Below are 16,627 nucleotides of genomic sequence, written 5' to 3' on the forward strand. Positions count from 1 at the left end.
ATCATCCATTTCAACTTTCTGGAATTACACTTGGTGAAGGAACTGGGTTTCTTGCAGAGGTCAGGTGTTTTGCTCAAGGTGTTCAGCTATGTAGTGATCATTTTCTTCACATTTATTAAAAATTCAGCTTTTAGGAACATTGTTGAGCACCTGGTACACCTTTGATGAAACCTTCCACTTTGATTATCCAGAGTTGTTCCCTGATTGCAAGCACGGAATGCTTTTAAATTCCAGCCCATCCCTAGATCCCTGGAAGTAGAAACTACAGGCAGTGATGTGGAATGGCACTGCCATCTAGTGGATGATTTAAACAAATGTGTAGTTTTGAATGGTAAAAAAGTTCGCTTCAAAAACAGTAGTCATTCATTCAACAAATACTCATTGGACGCTTCTGCAGCAGTCTGTCCAGGCACTGGGTGTTTTGTAGAAGGTGAAATGAAGGATCTTCTTTCATGGAAATTACGATATAGGAGGAAGTCTCTTTTACAGGAAGCACAGAATGGTTGATGGGTTTAGACAAGCCAGTAGATTTATAGCTTCTCGAGTGGCAGTCAGGAAAACTGTCTTGAGTGGTCTGCAGGGTGGATTGGAATCCTGGCTTATAATTCCATTATAGGGGGCTCAAGGATGTGATGGAGTCCATGGCCCACACCAAGCAGGGGCATTGGCAAGAGAAACGTAACATTACACTTGGGATTTCTTTTTCCTTTTCCTTTGGGAATGTATTGAGTTATGCATTTGTTCTTAGTTCTGGGTCACTGCCAGGACATGCCTTTGGTGCTGACTGATGGCCATGTGGGGATCAAGTCATTCATTCTCCATGCATCTGTTGAACATTTATTATGGGCCATACACCATTCTGAGCACTGGAGGAGAAAATGAAAAAATTAGATAAGGTCTTTGTTCTCTTGGACTTTATATTCTAGTAGTCTATACACAAGACAAGAAAGGAATAGGCCAGGCACAGTGGCTCATGCCTGTAATCCCAGCACTTTGGGAGGCCAAGGCGGGCAGATCACTTGAGGTCAGGAGTTCAAGACCAGCCTAGCCAACAAGGCGAAACCCTGTTTCTACTGAAAATACAAAAAAAATTAGGTGTATGTGGTGGCGCGTGCCTGTAATCCCAGCTACTTGGGAAGCTGAGGCAGGATAATCACTTGAACCCAGGAGGTGGAGTTTGCAGTGAGCTGAGATCATGCCACTCCACTCCAGCCTGGGCAACAGAGTAAGACTCTGTCTCCAGAAAGGAATAGATAAGAGTTTAAATTGGGAGATGAGATAGAGATTTCCTGGTACCCTATTTAAAATAATATAGTCAATGAAAGCTTCTCCTAAAGAGGTAATATTTAAACCGAGCCCAGAAGGCATGAGCTAATGAAAGGCCACGACAATCTTCTTCAGGCTGTAAGTGTGTCGCAAAATCACAATTATTGGGTCGTGAAATAGGGTAGGCTAAAATAGAATAAAAAATATGAGGCCGGGCATGGTGGTTCATGCCTGTAATCCCAGCACTTCGGGAGGCCGAGGCGGGTGGATCACCTGAGGTTGGGAATTTGAGACCAGCCTGACCAAGGTGGAGAAATCCCATCTCTACTAAAAATACAAAATTGGTGGTGCATGACTATAATCCCAGCTACTCGGGAAGGCTGAGGCAGGAGAATATCTTGAACCTGGGAGGTGGAGGTTGCAGTGAGCTGTATTCATGCCATTGTACTCCAGCCTGGGCAACAAGAGCGAAACTCCGTCTTAAAAAAAAAAAATATGTAAGTGCATTGCACTTAACCGTTATAAATGTGTGTTTATTGAGTCATAATATAAAAAGTATTTCTTACTGTATGTTGAAGTTAAAATGTGTATTTATCTAAGAGAAGAGGTTTTTGGGCAGAAGGAACACCAGGTGCAAAGGTTGTGGGAAAGAAAGAGGTTTGGAGTGTTAGAGGACAGGAAAGAGACCAGAGTGGCTGGAGCATGGTGACAGTGGGTTAGGTTGGGAGGAGGTGAGGCTGGAGGGTTGGGCAGATTACACAGCGTCTTGCAGATCATGGTAGAGGCCATGGGAAGCCCTCAAAGGGGCCATGAGACCATCTGGTTTAGATTTTAAGGAAGATATTCTGGCTCCTGGGAGCAGAGTGAATTGGGATGGGGAGAGAATGAAGACAGAGAGACCAGTTAGGAGAGAAGTGTAGTAGCTCAGAGATGATGTGGCTATTTGAGGGTAGAGCAGGAAGTGAGACCCTTGTGTTCTGAAGTGCCTGGTGACAGCAACCACCGACATGCACAGTACATTTTCCAGTTTTCAAATGGTTTACGTCATTTGGTCCATTTTCTCTTGGAAACACTACTCTGAAGCAAGGGCTGATATTATCTCCATCTTCTAAAGGAGGTCAGTGGCTTGAGCAGGTCTCACCAGCTACGACATTGTAGAATTGGAGCTTGCACTTGAGCAGCTCTCTGATGTGGGAGTCAATTCTGTGTTCCTCATAGGAATTTCCTTCTGGATCCTTCATCCCTGCCTTTGCAGATTTTCATAATGATTTCTCCTGTTTCCCCCCTCCACTCGCAGTGTCAGTTGGCAAGCCCAGGCAGAGAGAAGCTTTGAGGTGTGTGGAGTGGTCAGGAGTAGATGCATCTCTCCGTGTGAGCGTGTTGGATTTGTGCTACAAGGAGATCAAAGGCTACAGGAACACATGGGGCTTAGCAGCAGGAGCCTGGTTGGAAGGTGTATCAGCCCAGTTGTCTCAGCAGCCACACGATGCAGGGGGTGGTGGTGGTGAGTAGGGTGCAGGACCTTCTCAAACCTGTCTCCAAATACAGATTTATCAGTGCTCAGATATCTCTTTTCCCTGCTTGGGAGCCTTAGAAAATGCCCCCAGTCTTAGCCTTTCAGATTAGTTTGATCCAGCAGTTACTCAGCAGACTGGCTTTTGAGTATGAGAATGTCCATCGCTGTGGGAGGAAGTTGCTAGTGTGAGAGACCTGAATATATTCTTTCAGGGTGTTTTATAACATCTTGTGTTTTACCAGAGCTTGTGGTTTTCTCTTAATTTACTTACTTGGCTAATGTCTCTTTTCTTTACTACGCTCTAAGTTCCAGGAAGGAAATTTCTTTCACTCATGATGGTGGAACGGATAGATGATTTGCTAAACTCTTAAGTTGTCCAAGTTGCATATTGTATTTGGTATAATGGAAGTAAGGGTCTGTTCTGAGTTTCTTCTGTAGGAATGTTGACAAAGGAACACTCAAAGAAATATGCCTTTGGGAGCTGTGTCTTAGTAAAGGGCATTGTAGAATGGTTTCTGACTGTGTCATTTCTAAGGAAAACAGTGTTTTGTTTTACTAGGAGGATATTCATTTATATTAAAAATATATATTCACTTTAGTGTTTTGCCATTGAAATATGCTTTCAGTTTGATTATCTGCTTTGAAGGATTGAGTTGACACAGACACATTAAGGAAAGGTTTAGAGCTTTATAGTGAGAGTTGAGGTACTTCCCAGCATAGCATCTTGCAACTCCACGCTTGGAGTTTCTCCCTGGGTGCCAGATCCCAGATCAGTGGTTTAATTGTACCCGCTCGTTGGCCTGTCCTGGACACATGCCTGCACAGAGGGAGAAGTGAAATTTAGAGGGAGTGTTGAAATGTCTCTGCTTGTAGTAAACTGTTGTTCTTATCGCAAAGAAAGTATTTGGGACTTCCGTGAACATGGCCTTTTCTGAGATTCCCTGCCCTCTGACAGTTTGTTTTGTGCATTAGAAAGGCCTGGATGAGGATGACTCTGCAGGAATTTCTTTTTCACTGTAAGAATCTGTCTCCCATGGAACCCAAGTTGCCCCAGGGTATGGCGAGACAGTGGAGACTGGTGGTTTCAGGATGATCCAAGGGCCTTAGGGGCAGATCCACCAGGACAGAAATCCCAGGTCTGCCTTATACTAGCTGTGTTACCTTAGTCGAATTCCTTAATGTCAGTGGATTATATTTTCTTCCTGTATGTTAGAGATACAGATAATATGTCTTTTCTAGGCATGTAGTGAAGATTAAATAATTAAAATTAATGAGAATTAAATAAGGTAATATAGGTACAGCTATGGCCATGGTTCCTGGCACAAAGTTAGTGCTCAGGTAACCATTATCATTATTCTTATTTCTCTTTTGTTTGTTAGATTTTATTACTTTTAACATGTGACATACTATTTGGGCTAATATGATGTCCATTTGGCTTACTCACTTACCTTTTTGGTTGATACGTAATCATACATACTTATGGGGCATGTATGCTATTTTGATACATTCCTATAAGGTGTAATGATCAAATGAAGGTATTTAGGGTATCTATCACCTCGAACATTTATCATTTCTTTGTGTTGGGAACATTTCATATTTTCTAGCTTTTATGAAATATACACCGTACATCAGTTAACCATAGTCATCCTACTGTGTTATGAAATACTAGAACTTATTCCTTCTATCTAACTGTATTTTTGTACCCATTAAGCAACCTCTCTTCATCCTTCCTACCCCCTCCTTTTTTTTTTTTTGAGACAGTGTCTCGCTCTGTTGCCAGTCTGGAGTGCAGTGGCACGATCTTGGCTCACTGCAACCTCCGCCTCCTGGGTTCAAGTGATTTTCCTGCCTCAGCCTCCCAAGTAGCTGGGATTACAGGTGCGTGCTACCACACCCAGCTAATTTTTTTATTTTTAGTAGAGATGGGGTTTCACCATGTTGGCCAGGCTGGTCTCGAACTCCTGACCTCGGGCGAGCTGCCCGCCTCGGCCTCCCAAAGTGCTGGGATTACAGGCATGAACCACCACTCCCAACTCCCACCCCTTTCTTAACCTCTGATAACTATCATTCTACTTTTTACTTCCTTGAGATCCCCTTTTTTAGCACCTACATATGAATGAGAACATGGGATATCAGTTTTTCTGTGCCTTCACTTGACATGAGCTCCAGTTCCATCCATGTTGCTGCAGAATTCCATTCTTTTTCATGGCTGAATAGCAGTCCGTGCGTGTGTATTTATCCATTCATCCGTTGAACACTTAGGTTCACTTCATATCTTGGCTGTTGTGACTAGTGCTGCAATAAACATGGGGGTACAGGTATCCCTTTGATAGAGTGATTTCCTTTTCTTTGGATAAATACCAAGTAGTGGGATTACTGGATTATATGGTAGTACTATTTTTTGCTTTTTGAGAAATCTCCATACTGTTTTCCATAATAGTTGTACTAATTTACATTCCCACCATCAGTTCCCTTTTCTCCCCATCCTTACCAGCATTCGCTACTTTTAATCTTGATCATAGCCATTGTAACTGGGTTCAGATGATATCTCATTTTGGTTTTGACTTTCATTTCCCTGATGATTAGTGATGTTGAGCATTTTTTAATGTACCCTTTGGCCATTTGTATGTCTTCTTTTGAGAAATGTCTGTTCAGATCTTCTGCCCACTTTTTAATGGTATTATTTGTGGGGTTTTTTTTTTTCTGTTGAGTTGTTTGAGTTCCCTGTATACATTCACCTTTTTAAACCAATAATCTCATTAGAAAGCTTTTTGTTTTGTTTTAAAAAAATTATATGTATTTAAGTTGTATAACATGATGTTTCAGTATACTTTTGCGTAGTGAAATGGTTACTATAGTTCTTCTTCTGTGTAATGCTATTTGATTTGTTTTTGAAAATTATCTCCAGAGATTTTTTTTTTTCTGATCTGCTTTCAGAATGCTATCCTTGGGTAGTGACTTGATTTTTCTCTTAAATTCCATCTTGTTTGTAGGCAGACAGCCAAGTGGACCTGGTCCGGCAGCATTTCTATGAAGTATCCCTGGAATATGTCTTCAAGGTGCAGGAAGTCCAAGAGAGAAAGATGTTTGAGTTTGTGGAGCCCGTAAGTAGATATTCAGGGTTTAATGATGTACCCAAACATTCATTTCTCACTCTAACTAGTAGTGGATTACAAAATGCTCTAGGTTGTTGATGAAGAGGTTGAGCATCCCTGATGCTGTGCCTTCTGTAAGTATCAGTGCTTTGTCAGCCTGGCTGCCCTGGATTCTTCCCAGCAGCCATTCCTGTACAACGCACAGCAATGGAGACAGAGCGTCCAGCAGTCATTCTTTCCTCTAGCTACCCAGTGATGTGCCATATGATTTTCAGGTGGACGGAGTGGAAATGGGAGTCCAGAGGGGAGGAGTTCTTTATCTTGCCATGAAATAGTGATTATACCTTAACTTCCCTCCTCTTTCCCACCCGTCTTCTCTGCTTCAAATAATTCAGATGTAGTAGTCACCCAAAGACATAGTACATTTCTCTTTTTACCCCGTGGTTCAAAGCCCCTTCTCACCCCATTCAGGTATTAAAAGATGCTATATAAAGTTTCTCATATGGATTTCTCACATAGATTTGTTATAAACAGAGCAACATAGAGACTCTGCTGAGTAGACCTTGATGGAATTTGGACTTTTACAGTGTCCCAGTGAACATGAATATTGCATTGTGGGAAAAGCCTGACTTTAGGCCACACCAGCATGGTTGTGGTTTCGTTTGGACGTGGTGCCACTCCACTCTACTGGGTGGGTCACTGGTGTGGAGAATCCACAGCAGGAAGACTTCACGGAAACACCAAAATAGTGTGTGGACCTCAATTTAAAACTCTTGCAGACTGTGGATTTTCCAGCCAAAATGCAGCCTCTGATTTATACTCAAGCCTGGCATCTCTGTACAAATAAGATTCTCTACCTAGATTTAAGAAAGGATAATTTTCTTTTTTCTTTTGTTTTCTTTGAGACAGAGTCTCGCTCTGTCCCGCAGGCTGGAGTGCAATGGCGCAGTCTCAGCTCACTGCAGCCTCTGCCTCCCGGGTTCAAGTGATTCTCCTGCCTCAGCCTCCTGAGTAGCTGGGAGTACAGGAACGCACCACCATGCCTGGCTAATTTTTGTATTTTTAGTAGAGACGGGGTTTCACCATGTTGGCCAGAATGGTCTCCATCTCCTGACCTCGTGATCCGCCTCTCTTGGCCTCCCAAAGTGCTGGGATTACAGGTGTGAGCCACTGCGCCTGACCAAGAAAGGATAAGAATAAAACTATAAGAAACTGAAAGAAATGGCCACTCTTTCTAGTAAAGAGCATTCTATACCCCATGTCTAATTTATAGACTTTTGGGGTGGATGTTTTTAGGCATGTAGACTTGCTGGTGGTTTCATCAAGACTCCAGTTGGTGGCCAGGCACAGTGGCTCATGCCTGTAATCCTAGCACTTTTGGAGGCTGAGGCAGGAAGATCACTTGAGACCAAGAGTTTGAGATCAGCCTGGGCAACTAACTGGGCAACATAGTGAGACTCCATCTTTTTTTTAAAAAAAAGATTCCAACTGGCTTTGGAACCTTATGTCTACATCATTTGCTATGCTAGAAATATAATTTCTGGATACCACTCCCAGCTACCTCATTTGGCAGATTCCTTAATGTCGTCAATTACTTCAGTCTCCATATATGAATATTAAAACCTTAGACCCAACTTCCTGTCCAGCAGTGGTTTCAGTCAAGGTCCCAGGTCAAAAATTCCCATCTTTCTGCAGGGTCTGTTAGGTATGAACAGCTGTTGTCAGATAAAGCTGCCTTAATGATTTTCCTGCTTAAAGCACAAGCCCTGGCCTTTCAAGCAGAGGTTTACTGAAGACTTGCTTCCTGTGGTCAGGGCAGGAATTCAAATGCTGTCACACAGAATTTGCCTTTAGCATTATTTTATTTGCTTTTGCCAGAATTTCTGGAGAAAAAGAACAGTGCATTTCTAATAATCTTTATATATACTTCGATTAATATTATTCCAAATTTGCTTGCTTTTGATGAGTTTTTTTTTGTAATTGGCCCATCCAGCTTTTTTGAGGTGAGTGTTTTGTTATCCACTTCGCTCTCTCAGTAGGTGTACCTAGTGAGTCAGGTATTTTATCTGTTGGCTTTTGCTGAATGGTATCCACAAAACCTCACACAACAATAGATGTTTACTTCTCACACATCTGTGAGGTTCAGCCAGCTTAGGCTGGGCTCAGCTGGATAGCTTTGCTCATCTAAATGGGTTTTCCTCCTCCTCCTTCTCCTTCTTTTGTCTCTTCTCCCCCTCTTCCTTCCTTCTTTTTTGAGAAAAGAAATCTCTAAAGATTTACCATTCCATTTCCTGGCATTCTGTTGTAGTGTGTCCATGTCTTAGGGAGTTTTCACTTTAAGAAGTAGTAGCATCATGGTTAAGGATTCTAGAGCTAGACTCCCTGAATTTAAATCCCAGCCTAGCCATTTACTAGCTATGTGTTCTTGGGCAAGTTATTTCTCTGAGCCTTACTTTCCCCATCTGCAGAATGGGGATAGTAATATCACCTGCTTGATAAAGATGTATGAGGATTGACTGAGTGTTTTTCCATGTGGGGTACTTAGAACAGAACCTGATTAGAACCCAATAAAAAGTTAGCAATTTTTTTTATTTATGAGCAAATGAATGAAGTACCAATATTAACAGGGCCTACCTGTTTTAATATAAACAATCTTGGTAGATCTAAAAGTATGTATTTATTGAGTACCATAGAAAATGCTGAAAACCCAGATGCTGTGGCTGAGGCACTCACAGCCTCACTGGGGGAAGCAAGATGTGTATAGTAGAGAGCTAGCCAAGGTAGCAAGGAGTTCAGTGACAGCTTGGACAGGATGGATGCTATAGATGTGCCAGATGGATTTAAAAGTATAACCATTGCAGTGTGCAGATGTTTTTCAGTTCATACAGTGAGAAACCTGGAGAGCTAATGAAAATAAATTTTCAGTCTCTTGTTAGGACAAAGAGATAATAATAGGGATTTGCCCAAAGTTAAACTAAATGTTGAGAGGCTGGATATAGGATTCAGATGTTTGGCCTTTACTTTTCTACAGAAGTTCCTGTCTCTGCACATCAGCTTCTAGGCAGGTCAGTGGCTTCAGGAGCTGGGGATTGGGAGAAGGTACTCCTACAGTGAAAAAGCTACTGATGAGATCAGTGATTCTCAGTGTTAGACATGCACATTCTCAGGCTTCACTCCAGACCTGAAATTTAAGGGAGGGGCCCAGTAGTCTGTAGTTTAGTAAACCTTCCAGGTGATTCAGCTGCACATTTCAGTTTGAGCCACTGGCCTAGATTATACAAAGAAAGAACATGAAATAGCCATTGATGATATTAACTGAAACCATGTCATGTACCATGCTAAGCGCTTTACCTACAGTATGTCAGTCGAACCTTATAACATCTCTAAGGGTAAAAACTGTTTTTATCCCAATTTTCAGATGAAGAAATAGAAACAAAGAAGTTTCTTTACCTGTCCAACATCATATCTAGTAAATAGCAGAGCTGGAAGGGTCTGATTCTTCATCTCTATGAAATAGCATTTGATTGCTTACAGGTGGAAAGGAAACCAGCAAGAAGTCTATTGAACTAAATTGCTGGGGTGGGTATTCATATTTGAGTTGGTTACAGTCAAGGGAATCTTCCAGTCATGTAAGAGACCTCTATGCAAATTGACTGTGTTCCTTTGTTTCTTGAAAGTAACTTCAAGTACCAGGATATTGTTGACCTTCAGAAAAAGAAACAGTTGTAGTGTTCCCAAGGAAGAAAAAAATCAGACTTCTGGGATCTAAATCAGATCTTCTGGGATATATATATATGTGTGTGTATATATATATGTGTCTGTGTGTGTGTATATATATGTATATGTATGTGTATATTTGCACTGGAAGCCTTAATTTTCTTGTCACAGTACTAAATGTTCCTGAGATTTGGATTGCAGATAATGACATATTGACTCTATGAAGGTGAAGCCACATTCTCTCTGTTCCCTGAGTTTTCATAATTGAAGGTTAGCTAGTGCAGCAGAGAACTCATTCTCCATATTCATTAGGCACTGCATCCTCTGAGTTTTACATCCTGAATATTTCTTGGTGCTGTGTCTCTTCCTCTCCTTTCCCTCTGCTTCTGTCCCATTGCAGGTCTTCATTCTTTCCTTTGGACTTTGCATTCTGCCCTGGGCCTCCCCCTTCTCCAGTCTGGCCTGGACCAGAGTGCATCTTCTGACACATCAGTCTGATTCTTTCTCTCTCTTTTGCCAAGAATCTCCTGACAGCCCTCCTGTACTAAGCCCATTACATGGATGATCTGAATTAATCTTCACTATAACTCTGTGCAGTAGTAAAAAATCACTGTTATCCTCCTGTTAAAGATGAGTTAAAGGGAGTTACATGGCTTAGCCCCCTCAGCTTTTCACCACTCTACTGGCTGCTCTTCCCTTTCTTGCCTGTGTGGATGATTCTTGGTAGCTGTATGAGTTTGCTAGGGCTGCTGTAACAAAGTACCACAAATTGGGTATCTTGGAACAACAGAAATCTGTTGCCTCACAGTTCTAAAGCCTAGAAGTCTGAAGTCAAGATTTTGGCCCCAAGATCCTTCTGAAACCTGCAGTGAAAGGGGACACTTCCTTTCCTCTTTCTAGCTTCTCGTGGCTTGTGACCATGTTTGGCATTCCTTGGCTTATAGATGCCTCCCTCCAATCCTTTGTCCTCACATGGCCATGCATGTCTCTGTGTCCACATTTTCACCTTTCTAAGGACACCAGATATGGCATCCTTGTAAAAGTACTAGGACCCACCCTGATGTCCTCATTTAACTTTAATACCCATGTAAAGACCCCATTTCTAAGTAAAATCACCTTCAGAGGTATTAGGACTTCAACATATCTTTTTTGGGGGTACACAGTTCAACCCAGTAAAGTAGGTCTGTTCTGTGAATGGTGACAATCCAGAACGATGCAGCCAGCATTAACTTGGACAATTAGATTTTTGCTTCTTAAAATGAAAAAAATAAATTATGTTGTCAGCTAGGAAGTAGGAATAGGTTTTGCTTATGGTATTCTTTTAGGATAACAAGGATGGAGAAGGAGGCACAGGGAGGCGGGAAAGATCTTTCCTTTGTCAGGCTGCGATGTTGTGGTTGCTCCATGGACAGCTGACCCCTCTTATTTGATAACCAGGTGGGACTGCAGCAAGTTCTTCCTCCTAGTGTTTGGGTAGAAGCATTTCTTTGAAGCAGACAGCTCCCCCACCTCTGGAGTCCCGTGGGCTTCATCCTGCCCCCTGAGGAGTGGACTTTCATTTCCCACTTTGTAATGGTTCAGAGGTTCATATAGTGTTGGGGGTAGGGGAGAGAAAAGGTGCTGTGAGGGGAGAAGCAAGGGGGAAGTGGGCCAAAAATAGCAACATGCTAAGGAGTCATTTCCCTTAGTAAAATGGACAATCAAGGCATGAGACCAAAGGAGGAAAAACAAAATAAATATTAGTTAACTTCCTGCCTTTGGGGAGCACTTGCGGGTATGCCCAGGTGGCATCTTGGTGAGCTATTTGAGAATATTTAATTACCCTGAGCAAGAGAGGCTCTGTTTACTGTAAGTGAACGATAAATCATAGTTAATAGGAGGAATGACCTTGGAATTAGCTGCTTATCTTCTGCGTTATTCTCAAGTTAAGGGTGGTGTCATGCCTTGGAAAGGCAATGGGGCAGAGCATTTGCAGACAGCAGGGAGAGCAGAGATAAGAAGAGGGACAACAGTTTTCATTGTGAATGCTGCGACTAGGTTTGGCAGACGAGCCCCTTCTCCTCTATTATTGGAGCCATCTAGAAGGAAAGGTATGGGTCTTCCTCTCAACAAAATAATTTTGTATGGAGTAAGCCCAGAGCCTTCGGCCATCTTTGAAGAAAAGCATTCATTTTCAGTCTCTAGTGACTTGATGGGGCTTAACACTTATTCACTGATTTAGTTAGGGGTCTGTATATGGTGCCACCGGATAGTTTTATAGCCAGAGGACCCAGCAATGCCCACTCTTGCACCATCCATGAGAATCTAAGGGGATAGATGGGCCGGGGACAATGGCAATGGGAAGTTAAAGGTTATATTGTCATAATCTGGGTTTTATCTTCACAGTGCCCGGCTCTTCAATTAAACCGGGCTGGCCTGGCCTCTGAGTTTAGGTCCAGTGCTGTATACCTTTGTGCTTACTATTCCTACTGCAAACAAGATGAGAGAGTAGGGGGAGGGTGGGCGGGATGAGATTCCTTTACTGTCACTTATTAGGGCTGCCTCTCAGAAAAGGAGAGTTAGGTGAAAATAAGTGGGATGGGATTATGTTTAGTAAGTAAAGTAATTTTGTTTTACATAATAAGTAATGTTTAATAAGTAAAAAAATTCATTTAGGAACTGAAAATCTGAAGACCACAATGTAAAATACAGCAAATGTGTCTTGGAATAAGGTGGTATGGCAGGTCAGGGAGGTCAGAGTGGACCCCTCAGAAAATGTGGGTCAGCCTTCAGAAGCCAAAGTGAATGGAATAGTCCCCAAATGCCACGGAGCTGAGCTTGTGATAGAGGTGAGGCGCTGGTCCTTCCTAAATCTTGTTCGGGCTTTTATTATAATCCTTTCTTCAGGTTGAAGTTTGGAAGGGAGGGAAGATGTGTAGAACTTGAGAAGGGGCCAGGAAAGCATAACAACAGTGAGGTTTAGATGTAAGCTCCGAGAGGAAAGACCACAGGAACGTTGTTTATTTAGTTTGGAGAAATGAAGGCTGGCAGGGGCTCAGGGTGGGGACATTAATAGTTTTTAAGTATATGAAGGCATGTGGTGAGCATTGTGGTGAACAGATGTTTTCACCATTCACTAAAGACAAGACTAAACAATGAAATGGGCTTACCTTTTAGCCTGAGGGATTTAATTGAGAATTTAGGGAAACCACCGTAAGTGAAAATGTGGGAACATGGAAATATTTTACCAAAGGAATCCATAGTGTTTACTTTTGAGTAGTTTGGGGAAAGCACAGAAACGCACTTCAGCTGAAGTATAATCTAGATGATTTTCTTTGATTTGACTTTGCCTGTTAGACTGCAGACTCAGGACACCCCACTTCCTTTTCTCCCTTCCTCTTCTGTGTAATAATCTGATACTACAAATGTACTAGAGGGAAACTGAGTCAGAACCCTGGTCTTTGGTTTCTGAGGAAATGATGTTCTCAGCAGGTGGTGAGGCCCACAGGGCAAGGGCATGGGTGTTGGTGCCAAGGAGACCTGGTTTCAAGTTCTGGCTGCCACTTCCTGTGTGTTTTGGGGCAAGTTTCTTAACCTCTCTGAACCTGCTTCCTCATTATTAAAATGGGGATAACAGTAGTGCTTAGGTCATAGGAGGTTGTGAGTACTCACTCAGGGCATGGAAGGGCATAGTGCCTGGCACACAATTGGTGCTCTTTAAGTGTCAGCCATTATTATTCTCTATTTTAGACTTTCAACCCACTGTTGGGAGCTCAGATACAGCTACATAATACCTCTTTTCAACCTGGTTATGTGACCTTTGCCTTTCTTCCTTCATTACAGCTGCTGGCCTTCCTGCAAGGACTCTTCACTTTCTATCACCATGGTTACGAACTGGCCAAGGATTTCGGCGACTTCAAGACACAGTTAACCATTAGCATACAGAATGTGAGTGGGCATAGGGACAGGCTTCCTTTCTCTGGTTAAGGAAAAACAAAATATGGGCCTGATTGCCATAGAAACCATCCAGGTGGCTTGGAATGTAGATGAGGAGGGTGGGTCTTGCTTGGGTTCAGAGGGAAGCTAGGAGCAGGCGTTTCTAGAGTACTTGGTGGTTCTGAGTTAGACCATCATCCTCTTCTCCATTATTTCAAAGCCCTATTTATGTTCTCGGAAGTGCTGCTGCTGATTATGTTTCAAATCTGTAGCATCTGTAGCATCAGAGTCAGGATTTCCTTTGGCAGTGGAAATCCCAGCCCAGCCCAGCCTCCATTCTATGCATCTAGCTGCCTGGCTACATGAGACCATGTGGAGTGTGTGTTCTGGGGATGGGGGTTGGGGACACATGCTGGCCTCCGGCTCAAAGGATGTGCTCTTGTCCAACTCTTAGGAAGGCTGGCAGGAAATCCAAGTCTGTGCTTCACTCCCAGCGTGGTCAGCATTCACAAGTTTTAAACACAGGATCTTTTGGTGCACAGAATCCTGCGTAGGGCTTTTTGGTTAGCAGTTACTGGGGCTTGAGCCCCCTTCTTCACTGTGGAATTGGACCATGTTATTCTTTGTATTTTCCTTGTCTTTAGGTGATCTTGTGTCCATGTGGGTTGTACTGCACGGCTTTTAGAAGCCTGGAGCTTACATAGTTGTCAGTGTTGTCTCAGAGAACAGGAAGTTGCAGAATCTTGGAAAAGGTTTCACAAAGCATGGCTTCCCCTTAGGCCGGGTTTCTCAGATTGCAGGCTCTGAAATCAAGACTGACATGCAACGGGCTTACTGGAGGTGGGGGCAGTGCTGGTAAAAACACCTGTGACAGAGTGAGGGCACCTGGACTCGCAGAGGGGGAAATAGAGCTGTGATGCAGATGCAGCAGAGGTCTCAGTGCAAGGGAGGCTCTGGAGCTGGGATGATCCTTCACAGTCGCCCTGAATACAAGCAAGGGGACCAGGCTTTCCACCCCTTCTGCCTTTCCGCTAGCCTTGACTAGTCATTGGGTGCAGGCCGACCTTGAGTGAAGGAACTCCCCTTTTAAGGAGGGTCTCATCTGTGAGCCATCAGCAGGCAACATTCCTGGCAGCTGGAGAAATGAACGCCTAGGTCCTTCAGTCATACAGACCCCTAGAGCATCTGAATCAGAATCACCTGGGAGGCTTATGGTAAAACACACTTTTTGGCGTCCAGAGGTGCTACATTGATCTGTAGGAGGGAGGGCTGGGCATTTGCATTTTTCTATAAGATCCTTGGGTGATTTTGATGGTCACTAGAGTTTGAGAGTCATTCTGGTTTAGGACTTGAAGGCCAAAGCATACTTCTTATAAGGGAGTATTTGGCCAGTTCCTGGAAGGTGGAGTGTCCTTTATCTCATTTTAGATCTAAGGATTCTATTAGGTTGATACTCTGGATTGTTAAAACAGATACTTCGTTTCTTTGATTTGAATAAAATTATTTTCATCCTAGACAAGAAATCGCTTTGAAGGCACTAGATCAGAAGTGGAATCACTGATGAAAAAGATGAAGGAGAATCCCCTTGAGCACAAGACCATCAGTCCCTACACCATGGAGGGATACCTCTACGTGCAGGAGAAACGTGAGTGCTTTGACTAGCAACAGCTTGCGATGTACTCAGGCCTCTTACCTAGAAGGTGGAGGGTGTATCCAACAGTGCCTGCCTTTCTGCAAATACATGCTTGGATAAACAAGAACAATTTTATAGTTCGTCTTTCCAAAAGGAAAGATGATGTCCACAGAATCTTGTCTACTTTTTCTTTATGAATGGGAATTCCTTTTTTTTTTTTTTTTTGAGACGGAGTCTCGCTCTGTCGCCCAGGCTGGAGTGCAGTGGCACGATCTCGGCTCGCTGCAAGCTCCACCTCCCGGGTTCACGCCATTCTCCTGCCTCAGCCTCCCGAGTAGCTGGGACTATAGGCGCCCACCACCGCGCCCGGCTAATTTTTTTTTTGGTGTTTTTAGTAGAAACAGGGTTTCACTGTGGTGTCGATCTCCTGACTTTGTGATCCGCCCGCCTCGGCCTCCCAAAGTGCTGGGATTACAGGCGTGAGCCACCACGCCAGGCCTGAATGGGAATTCCTTTGGGAACCTGCAATTCCTTAAGGCTCTGTGGTTGCTCTTCTCTCTCTAGTGTTACTCTTCTCTTGAGGTTCCTATACCCCTAGTCCAGCTTTATATACCATACCCTGAGCACAGTGGCCTTGGAAAGGTCTTGCATACTAGGCCCCTGTTGTCTATCAGCAATGTATCCTTTGGTAGACTTAATACTTGGTGATTCTGTTTTCATTTGACATTGTTTCAGCAAGGCCCACACAATCATGACTTAGGCCCTTTCCCTCTTCTCCTCAACTCATTTCATTCCAACACCTGAATTTTATGAAAAGTAGAAACAAAGGCTCACTTCAAGAGCCAGGAAGAAGGCTGAATGTGGTGGCTCACATCTGTAATCCTGGCACTTTTGGAGGCTGAGGTCGGTGGATTGCTTGATCTCAACAGTTCAAGACTAGCCTGGGCAACATGGTGAAACCCTGTCTCTACAAAAATACAAAAATTAGCCGGGTGTGGTGGTGTGCACCTGTGGTCCCACCTACTTGGGAGGCTGAGGTGGGAGGATTGCTTACAGGGGTGAACCTGTTGAGGTTTATAAGAGCTCGGGAGGTAGAGGCTGCAGTGAGCTGAGATCGCCACCACTGTACTCCAGCCTGGGTGACAGAGCAAGACCCTGTCTCTGAAAAGAAAAAAAAAAAAGAGCCAAGAATACTCATTGCTCTGCCAATAATGTCTAGGAAAGGAATGCCAGGTGCTGCTAACATCGACATTTTAGCGATGACTCACAAGTTCATGCCTTACGGCTGGGGAAAGGCTCTGTGATGGGGCCGTGCCGTTTAGGGTAGCACATTCAGACTGAATTCATGTATGCAATGCTAGGAATGAAAGACAGTGAATGTTTTTTCTTTAATGGGTAATTCTTCTCTTAGTCCTCTACCCTGCTTTCTTGGTAGAGAACATTGGTCTTTCCAGATTTTTGCAGGTTTTGTGTTCTTTCATGTCC

The 16,627-nt window shown here is 43.3% G+C and overlaps 1 protein-coding gene across 19 annotated transcripts in view; it reads left to right on the top strand.

The window, feature by feature from the left end:
- The window catches only part of ARHGAP26 (Rho GTPase activating protein 26), a 519,008-nt gene that overhangs the window by 171,429 nt on the left and 330,952 nt on the right, over positions 1–16,627 (top strand). For all 19 annotated transcript variants that reach the window (XR_002522958.2, XR_004184011.1, XR_004184012.1 and 16 more), the window contains 3 exons: positions 5,776–5,886; positions 13,417–13,521; positions 15,025–15,154. Coding sequence is in view for 13 of the 19 variants with exons in the window: in XM_031666806.1 (XP_031522666.1) it covers positions 5,776–5,886; positions 13,417–13,521; positions 15,025–15,154 (346 nt within the window). In the remaining 6 variants the exon portion in view is untranslated. The remainder of the gene's footprint in view (positions 1–5,775; positions 5,887–13,416; positions 13,522–15,024; positions 15,155–16,627) is intronic.

The sequence above is a fragment of the Papio anubis genome, chromosome 5 (assembly GCF_008728515.1).
Source record: "Papio anubis isolate 15944 chromosome 5, Panubis1.0, whole genome shotgun sequence".
Taxonomy (NCBI): Eukaryota; Metazoa; Chordata; class Mammalia; order Primates; family Cercopithecidae; genus Papio; species Papio anubis.